This window comes from Musa acuminata, chromosome BXJ1-8 (genome assembly GCF_036884655.1).
Source record: "Musa acuminata AAA Group cultivar baxijiao chromosome BXJ1-8, Cavendish_Baxijiao_AAA, whole genome shotgun sequence".
Taxonomy (NCBI): Eukaryota; Viridiplantae; Streptophyta; class Magnoliopsida; order Zingiberales; family Musaceae; genus Musa; species Musa acuminata.
In genome coordinates, this window is record NC_088334.1 from 14,554,540 (window position 1) to 14,565,274 (window position 10,735).

At 40.8% G+C, this 10,735-nt stretch overlaps 1 protein-coding gene across 1 annotated transcript; it reads right to left on the minus strand.

Annotated features, from left to right (window-relative positions):
• Positions 1 to 1,471: 1,471 nt before the first annotated feature.
• Positions 1,472 to 2,843, minus strand: LOC135587627 (1-aminocyclopropane-1-carboxylate oxidase-like). Its single transcript, XM_065079247.1, has 3 exons — positions 2,659 to 2,843; positions 2,308 to 2,543; positions 1,472 to 2,106 (listed from the first exon to the last, which is right to left on the minus strand). The coding sequence occupies exons 1-3, from the start codon at positions 2,758 to 2,760 to the stop codon at positions 1,524 to 1,526; spliced, it is 921 nt and encodes a 306-aa protein (XP_064935319.1). The 5' UTR covers positions 2,761 to 2,843; the 3' UTR covers positions 1,472 to 1,523.
• Between the last annotated feature and the right edge of the window lie 7,892 nt (positions 2,844 to 10,735).

The following is a 10,735-nucleotide window of genomic DNA, read 5'->3' on the forward strand; positions in this document are numbered from 1 at the left end:
ACTCACTGCCATTGAACATGTAATTATATCTTTGTATTAGATTTCAATAAAATCTTAAATTGTCTTACTTGAAATCAATAGAAAAAATTAGGGTATTTAGAAGGTACACCATCACTACAAAGGACTATGATATCCCAAATTTAAAAATTTTGATTTTTTCCGTATATAGATACGAACTTTACAAGAAAAATATTTCTTGGACATTGCATATGTTTTATGATCGCGTAAGAAGTAAAATTTTATGGCATTATCCATAGCTAAAGTTGAATATATTGGAATATAAGTATTTTGTGCATAATTGATATGGATGAGACACATTGACTTTGAAGTCGGGATGTCGGAACATAAGTTGATATGATAGAAGATCCACTGATGATATGATGAAAGATTTAATAATATGCAAAGAACTCTTATGTCAGTCTTGGTCGAAGTTAATTTTAAAAATTAGTTAATTCCAACGAAAACAATTAAGGGTTAAAAGTGAATAGTAAATGGCCTTACCTACGTCTTTACTAGGCCATCATTGGGCTTGGCAGTAGCATCGCCCAAAGATTATACTAACTAGGTCAAGTAATATTACCTAGCTTAGGTGTTAGTATCATATGAGTCACCAAATGATGTGTTTCAATTTCGTCGCAAACATCCAATGATCATATCACAATGTATCTTTATTTTTTAGTATTTTTTCTTAATTTACTCTACATTTTTAAGGTTTTAGGGCCTATAAATACCGTCTTCATGTTTGGCTGGTGAGAGCATCCATCGTGCTTGCAATGTTTTCCAATTCTCTATTAGAGGTTTGATTTTTATCTTCTTTTTGGGCTTTAGTTGGATGACTAAGTTATAGAGATACCTATAAAAGATTGAATATTTCAAGCACAAGCTTTTTTTACCGATGCTTTGATAAAAGAAAGTTGTAGAGGATTGTTGATCTTCAAACTTTGGAGAAAAAAATACCGGTGAACGTCAATTGCCTCATAGATAGATAAAATAAGAATGGATCGTAGATCAAAAATATTGAACCACTATAAAATTAGTATGTCTCCCTATCTTATTTTTATGTTTTTCTCTTGTTCTTACTTATGAATCCCAAAATAATCAAAATGATTGAAAAACTTTTGTCAAGAGACTGAAAATATAGTTGAGAATGAAGTTTGACACAATAAACGTGGCAAAATTTCTAAATAAAGATATGACAAATATCTACATCAAACTATATATTTTTAAGAATGTGTTTTTATTTCTATTTATTTTGAAAATGGCTATACCAAGAAACGTGTGTGATTTTTAATTTTTCCAAACATGATTTGTGAAGTGTCACGCCACTCATCAAAACCCCTCGTAATTGGAGAACTAATTGGCCTTTCTCCATGATAGTTGCCATCTCGTGAGGTTTCAAAAAATAGGTTGGGCTGCTGGTTTTATATAAATTACTTGTCATAGCAAACAATTATTATGGTACAAACAAATCTGATACAAAAGAATATTCTCAGAACATAACTTCGATAATCATTAACTTATCCTTACATAGCTCTCACTGCATCAAACCTGGGCTCTTTGGCCGTGAACTTCTGCTTCACGTACACCTCCATGTAATCCCCGAAAACAAACTTGGGGTACAAAGCTGGAGCGTCGTCGTTGCTGATTCCCGGAGTGATGGTGGCCTTCAAGGAGGGGTTGTAGAACGAAGCAATGGAGCGGCGGTTGCCATCGCTGGTCGTGAGCACGCGGTGCCACACGCTCTTGTAGCGACCGTTGCTGAGTACTTCGATCTGGTCTCCGGTGTTGATGACGATGGCATTGGCCACAGGCTGCACATCGATCCACTTCCCATCTTTTAGGATCTGGAGGCCACCAACTTGGTCGTCCTGGAAGAGGAGGATGACACCGCCAGCATCGGTGTGGGCGCGAAGGCCGTTTACGAGGTCCAGGCGCGGGCATGGCGGATAGTGGCTCACCTTGGTGCCGAAGAAGGGCTGGTGCTCACCGTTTCCTGAAAATACTTTCTTGATGTAGCCATTCTCAAACCCCATATTCTCATCCATTACTTCCATCACTTTCTCAGCCAGCTTCCTCAGCTCTTCCCTGTACTCCTTCATGATCTCGCTGCATGAAGAGAGCAAACGTCAACAACTTTGGCGACAACCATCATATTATGAGTAGCAAATCAAAGATCAACAATCCAATTCTTGCGCTGGGGCAGCTAGCTATTCAGCAGTGATTATAATTGACTTTCTAATGTTGTTCATTCGTTTATGTGGAACAGGGAATGGAACAAGCAGCATTGGAGCTTCGTGAATGAAGTACCTGAACTCCGGAGGGTTGGACGGCCATTCGTTGTCGTCCTGGAGAAGGAAAACATCCTCCCAGTCCACGTTATCCAAGCGCTTAACATCGGCCTCTTCCCCTTCTTTGTCCACCAGTTTGTTCAACAGCTGCACTGGTTTGGATCCCTTGAAGCCCTTCGCTCTGAGCCGATAGCACTCCGAGCATACCTTCTTCACGCGATCCAGAAGCTCCACCGGAATCCCATGGTTCACCAGCTGCAAGCACATTAGATTACTTGGAATAAGTACCAGCATCAAGTTCAGAAGAACCATGGACGGGAGAAAGGAAGAAGATCGGGAACATGAAAGCACATCCTCCATGACAACAGACCTGAAAGAATCCCCATTCTTCACATCCATTGGCAATCTGTGCCAAAGTTTCGGCTCTTTGCTTGCCCTTCAACTTTGAGAAATCAATGACTGGAATGGCCATTTCTAACAAAAGATTTATTTTCTGAGAAGACGGATGCGATGCTTTGGTTGAACTTTGCTTCTTGAGTTCGATGAAAAGAAATGGAGCTACTTGGGGCTTTTTATAGTGCAAAGATTGAGCTTCACTTCAGATCTTACGTACAAATCAAAGGAAGAAACGAGGAAGTATGCCAAGTGTTGTTGGTCAACCTTTCTTTTCCTTGGTTATTAGAAAGAGACAAAGACTTGTTTGTCAACCTTTCTTTTCCTTGGCAAAGACCACAAGTACTTATTAGAAAGAGACAAAGACCACAAGTACTTCCACACGCCAAACCATCCAAATCATCTTTGATTCACTCGTGAAATAAATGGACAGAATGATGATATGGCCAGAACGTTCATCACGTTAATAAGGTGGCTTCGGCACGTACGAGACGATCATGGCAGGCTTCCAGGATGATTAATATCCAGCTCAGCTTGTGCTGGTTTTGTCATTGGATTGCATCATTTGCAACGTGGGGCTGCTTGACTTGGTCAGAAGAATGTTCATCACGTTAATAAGGTGGCTTCGGCATGTACGAGGCGATCATGGCAGGCTTCCAGAATGATCCATATCCGGCTCAGCTTGTACTGGTTTTGTTATTGGATTGCATCGTTTGCAACGTTTACGAAGAATTCCCAATCCGAATGAACTGCTCGATAAAATCGAGTAAAACATGTTACTTTCCAATTAAGTCTTATATCAATATATCATATTGAATGGATAGATAGAAGAGATGAATGAAGCACACAGATAAGATAATATAATCTTTTTATACTCAAAATAATTTTACTATATAACTCTAAATCGATACCTCTTATGACATAACACACGAAGTCTATGTAGTCTTATCGGATATAATAAATTTAATATATTTAATATGAATTTTTTTTTTATTTTCAAGAACTAATGGTTAATTTGATTCATTCTACTATAGAGTTTTTAATGTGTTTTACTTTTTGATATAATGATGTTTTTCTTGGTGCTTTGAAAGGATAGACAAATTTAATTCTAATAGTCTCTCTCCTAAACTTGTTTTATCTTACTTATCAAATTATTAAAATATTTTAAATTTGAAGAATTTTGAGAGTATATTCAATGCTTATTTAACTTCACTATTCTCTTATAAAGTAAAATATCATATCAACATATTTCTATGATATATTAGATTCTTGACTAAAGCAATTATTAACTTATTAACATAAATCTTCATTAAACTTTTCTTTTGTATATGAAGTATCTGAAATAGTATTATTAAACACAAAAAGTCGTTGCAACATATTATATCTTTCAAGTTGATACAGCAACAATAGATTTTTTTTTAATGATTATATAAACGTAGCTTCACTAAGATAACATATAAAACTCATTATACTTTTTTCTATCGTAATACCTCCTAGTCCAATCACTATTATGAAATTCAACAAAATATAACTCTTTATATGAAGCATATAACTTATCGTTCGTTTAATATATTATAATATCCTCTTAGTATCCTTCCACTGAGATGCTTTAGAAGTTTCTATCAATCTACTTGTCAATTCAACTTCAAATAATATATCATATCGAGTGCATATGAAAAATTTTAAACATCTAAATGAACATTTATAATAAGTTAGACTAATTTGTTTATATTCTCCTTGGTCAATTTGGTATCATCATTGTATCAATAGGATGATAAACTTTGATAAAAAAAATTATTCAAAGGCTCTTTTCTATAGTGTCTTTCTGGAATAAAATTTTCTTTGCTATTGTTTGACTTCGATGCCCAAGAAATAAATCATTAAGTCCAAGTCTGTTATCTCGAACTCCTTCATTGAGTATTTAAATTTTATAATCATGATAAACCTATTGTGTGTAAAAATTAAATCATTTGAACGAGTCGGCTCTAAGAGGGAGGAGGGTGAATTAGTGCAATGATAAAAATTATATTTCTAAAAAGTTATTCGCACGTTCAAAAACCGATTTTGGAAATATGCTTATATTGAAAGCATATGGAAGAATGTAGCAAGTAATGAGAATGTAGTTTGCAGTTTAAAGTAAATTGCTTAAAGTAAAGGCAAACCATATTTTTATAGTGATTCGGTCGTCGTGACCTACATCCACTCCATCGATTCCTCTTTCGTCGAGGCCACCGGCATCCACTATCAGTCTTCTTTCAATAGGCGAAGACCAACCACCTTTTACAACTCGATTCTCCTTTTATCGAGTTTAGGACTTAGGCAAAATCAGCTAAGTCCGTGATAGATGGTATTAGAGCGAGATAAGCACTCATAGAAACACTTGGCATGCAAACGTGGGGGACCTAGCGAGACTAGGTTGAGGGCAGTCAGTATATGTGCGACCATTTAGGGAAAACAAGTACAGAGATGTAGGGAAAAGGAGTCACTCGGAGGAGTAAGCATATGATATTGTCATTCAGAGGAATGGCCAACCCTTCACATAAGAGGCACCACGAGAACAAGCAAGCTTGGAAGAATACGGAGCGCACAAAGGTTGGGATGGCTGAGTTTGAGCTACAACTCAATGTTGACAACCGTACTTGATGGTGCTCAAGACAAGCGAGGTGCTTGGTAAAGGATGAGACCATGCAAGGTAGAATGAGTTACTCAACGACTAAAAGAGTTGTGCAAAGCTCATAGAGGTGAGGGGAATTGCTAACTCAAAGAATTCGATACTCATGCATGGGCTTGTAAGTAGACGATGGAATGTTCGTGGCCATCCCAAGGTGACCGAAACTCGGCGCCATGGAGCATTGAAACTTTCTCTTCGGCATGTGAAGGATACGTCCATAGGAGGCTGAAGTGTGCAGCGAGTTCAGCATGTTGCTAGGCCTTGAGTGGTGCAATGGTGGCTGTATTGACGTGGAGTTACAATCTAGCAAGTGCGTTTGCAAGAGGCAGAATAATGCGCAGTTTGTTCAGTGAATCAGAGTAGTCCAAGGGGATGGTGATCTCCGAAACGAAGAGAGATGTTGCTCCAATGGGAGAGTTATCTAGGAGGGATAGATCCCGGTTTCTCCAGAGGGAGAATCATGTGCAATAGACTGCATATGTTAAGGAGGAGTACCTCAACAAATAACAACTCCACGAAGATCAATGGACTGAGCAAGCGGCAAGGAGTCATCACATGATCTCACTTGAGAGAATACATTGCGAGATCAAGTGGGGGAGCGACCCAAAGTAACATAAACGAAGGCACACTTGGAGTCGATATGGAGATCAGACTCAAGGGAGGGCTAACCCATGGAATGGTGGGCACAAGGGCCACCATCAACTCAATGCAAAAACGAGGAGTGGAGCAACTTGGGTGTAACTTGGCGAAGTACCCAAGCCGCATGAAGGGAGCCAGCATAGAAGATGGTTCTATGGAACATGGAGCAGATGCACAATGCTTTCCTTTGACAAAGGTCAAGGACATGAACTCTTGCAGAGGCAAGAGCAGGAACATGTTGTTCCATGGGTCCTTCATTCTAACTGAGTGGACTCATCTTGCGTGGTGCCAAAGATAAAGGGAGCTTCTGGGCACATGCACTTTATCTCAGAGAAGCATTTGATGGAGGAACGAAGGCGACTCAACTTGCGGAGGCAAAGTTGGGTTCAGAAGGTCTTGGCACGAGACAAGAGGATGTGGAGGTGGGTACTCTTGAAGAATATGCCACAGTGTTACTAGTAAAGTTACTAGACATGAAGCGTGCGCAGCAAAGATTATGCTGGTAGGGGCAGAGGCCCAGGATCCAAACAATGGTACACTAATTTTAGCGAAGTCAGTGGACATTGGGAGCTACTAGGCGATAAACTATTCTAGAGTAGTGCTTCATCTAGGTGTGACCCAAGAGCGAGTGGATGAAAGTTGATTGCCAAAAGAGCGAACAAAATTGAACGTGGTAGAGACACTATGATGTATTGGCAAAGACCACATATTAAGAGATCACAATTCGAGTTTATCCTACAAGGATCAGAATGCAATAGAGATGTCACCAGGAGGCGACATGATGTAGAAGATCATGGTGGAACAGTTTATGGTATTGTGATACAAACGACATATTCCCATCAGGGACTAGAACATACGGAGGTATGATTGGAAGCTACAGGAAGCTCCACTTCGGTGAACAACACGATGACAAGAAGGGCTATGGATTCAAGGTGTGAAGGCCACGGTACCGCAGAGGTGAGTCTTCGTGCATTCATCGAATTTTGCATCGGATGAAAACCTTGGTCATCAACATTTAGGGGTTGTGTTCCACCAAGGGAAAAGTTCGAATGCAAGTACTATATAACTATAGTCCCTTATCCATCTAATATCCAAGTGACTATATACCGGGCATGGTGCTATCAGACACATATGATTTCTACTCGAGTCTCGCTCTAATCGGATTCTCCTAGAGAACTGTTTCTCTCTCAATCCGAATGACCCTAGCTAGGGATTTGCCTGAGCAAGTACACATGGGATATTCCTCTCATGACACCTAAACTGGATGATCCTCTATCAATACTCAATAGTCCTCGTAAGGTTGGCTACCACTCCCGATGACCGGCTGTGCTAGATCTGGAACCTCTAGACCTATAAGTCCAATATCAAAGATTGAAGTACTCATATAGGACATCTTTGGTATCTCAAGTCTAAGGACCAGATACACCACTAGGACTATGGAATCGCTATCTAATAATAAGACATCATCAACCATCTAGCATTTTGTAAGCGGCTCAATTAGTAAACTCATTCTTCAATGAGCACCTATACTATATCTCTAGTGTCCCCACATGAGCAGCTATGAGACTAGTTGCATCCATCATATGGATGGGTATACAGCACAACAGTCTGTCCGGTTATCTCGATGTCCCTCTCGAGTAACCTATGACAAGGATTATTTAGGATATGTGATTAAAGTCGAATCGGTCTCATTATCGTGATCTCATCACGATCCGATTCTCATTGTATAGATCCATAGACATTATAATATATTCAAGCAACAAGCAATATAAAGTGATAAAATATCAAATAATAATAAGCAAAAAGACTATGTGTCAAGTCACATGGGTCATCACTCAAGAGATTGGCTTGCAGGGCACCTATGACTAGCATATGCAACCTGAGGGATTCGTGTCCAAGTAGTATCCAGATAAGGTGTGCATGTTGCTTAAGTCCATTTATAAACTAAAGCAGGCTTCCCGAAGTTGGAACATAAGATTTGATGAGGCGATCAGATCTTATGACTTCGTTAAGAATGAAGATGAGCCTTACGTATATAAAAAGGTAAATGGGAGCTGTTGGGAAATCATGGGGGCGACATCACATGCGCAGCGGAAGAACAAGAAAATAAAATCCCCGATTCCCAAAGAGATGTTCGTCGTCGTGCGAAGATTGGTGCACAAAATCCGCGAAACTTAAAATCTGCGTATAGAGTAGGTTGTGTTACCTAGGGAGATCGTATATCCCTGTTTCCTTGCAGATCCTTAGGAGAGGGTGAAGGAGGTCAAGCGTCCTCCTCTCTAGCGGTGATCCACACAGCAAGGTTGCGACGACGCTCCTCAAAACTCCAGGCCTGCTCTGAGGTGGAGAGGAAGAGGAGAATAGGAAAAGCAAGCAAAGGCTCTAGCCTATGAGGCTCTGAATTCCTCCTATTTATAGAGGTCCCCTATCAAACCCTAATGGGTCCTCTCCTAGTGGGTATTGGATCTGTATCCAATAAGACAAGGGCTCCGTCGGATATCTCATATCCGAACCTCTACTCATCGCAATGCCTACCATATGTGTGTGACCCTCTAGGCCCAATATCGAGCTGGCCATGAGTCATACCCGTCAGAACTCCTTCTAACTCAGTGAATTATTATCTCTGTAATAATTTACTTGACTCAACGACTACGGACGTGTTGGGAAATCATTGGGGGGCGACATCATATGCGCAGCGAAAGAACAAGAAAACAAAAATCCCCGATTCCCAAAAAGATGTTCGTCGTCGTGCGAAGATTGATGCGCAAAAATCCGCAAAACACAAAACTGCGTATAGAGATTGTGTTACCTAGGGAGATCGTATATCCCTGTTTCCTTGCAGATCCTTAGGAGAGGGTGAAGGAGGTCAAGCGTCCTCCTCTCTAGCGGTGATCCACACAGTAGGGTTGCGACGACGCTCCTCAAAACTCCAGGCCTACTCTGAGGTGGAGAGGGAGAGGAGAATAGGAAAGGCAAGCAAAGACTCTAGCCTATGAGGCTCTGAATCCCTCCTATTTATAGAGATCCCGTGTCAAACCCTAATGGGTCCTTCCTTAGTGGGTATTGGATCTGCATCCAATAAGACAAGGGCTCCATCGGATATCTCATATCCGAACCTCTACTCATCGCAATGCCTACCATATGTGTGTGACCCTCTAGGCCCAATATCGAGATGGCCGTGAGTCATACCTATCAGAACTCATTCTAACTCAATGAATTATTATCTCTGTAATAATTCACTCGACTCATCGACTACGGACGTACTAGGCCACTACGCCGTAGTCCCCAAACGATACAGGGGAATCCAATCCATTGGACCTGTCTATCCTTAGTTACCATGTACCTATAGTCCCTCATCCATCTAATATCCCAGAGACCGTATATCGAGCATGGTGCTGTCAGACCCATACGGTTTCTACTCGAGTCTCGCTCTGATCGGATTCTCCCAGAGAACTCTTTCTCTCTCAACCCGAATGACCCTGGCTAGGGATTTGTCTGAGCAAGAACACATAGGATATTCCTCTCATGACGCCGAGAGTGGATGATCCTCTATTGACACTCAATAGCCCTCGTAAGGTCGACTACCACTCCCAATGACCAGCTGTACTAGATCTGAGGACAGCCAAACCTATAAGTCTGGTATCAAAGAGTAGAGCACTCATACAGGACATCCTTGGTGTCTCAAGTCTAAGGACCAGATACACCACTAGGACTACGGAATCACTGTCTGACAATAAGGCATCATCAACCATCCAGCATTCCGTAAGCGGATCAATCAGTAAACTCATTCTCCAATGAGCACCTATACTGTATCTCTAGTGTCCCTACACGAGCAGCTATGAGACCAGCTGCATCCATCATATGGACAGGTATACAGCACACCAGTCTATCCGGTTATCACGATGTCCCTCTCGAGTAACCTATGACCAGGATTATTTAGGATATGTGTTTAAAGGTGAATCGATCTCATTATCGTGATCTCATCACGATCCGATTCCCATTGCACAAATTCAAGGACATCATAATATATATATGCATTTATGCAATAGTTATAAAGTGATATACGCCAAAATATAATAAGCAAAAAGATTCTGTATCAAGTCATACGTGTCATCACTCACGTGATTGGCTTGTTGGGCACCTATGACTAGCAATCTCCCACTTGACCTAAAGCCAATTACCTATGTGTCTGATCCCCATCAGACTCCTGTGACGCTCATAGACAATATGAGACAACGACTTTGTTAGTGGATCTGCAATGTTATCTTCGGATGGAACTCTTTCCACTACTACATCTCCTCGGGTTACGATCTCTCTTATAAGCTGGAACCTCCTCAGAACACTTTTGATGAGACCCGGGTTCCCTTATTTGAGTAATCACCCCATAGTTGTCGCAATATAAGGAAGTCGACTTGTCGCTATCTGTATCGACTCCCAAATCTGTGATGAACTTCTTCACCCAGACTCCCTCCTTTGCTGCATCTAATGCGGCAATGTACTCCGCCTCTGTGGTCAAGTCAGTAGTGGTATCTTGCTTGGAACTCTTCCAGCACACTACTCCTCCATTCAAGGTGTACACATACCCTGAATTCGACTTGCTATCATCGACATCAGACTGAAAACTTGAGTCAGTGTAGCCTTCAACCTTAAGGCTATTACCTCCATATACTAGTAAAAGATCCTTAGTCCTTCTCAAGTACTTAAGGATACACTTTACTGCTTTCCAGTGCTCCAAGCCTGGATC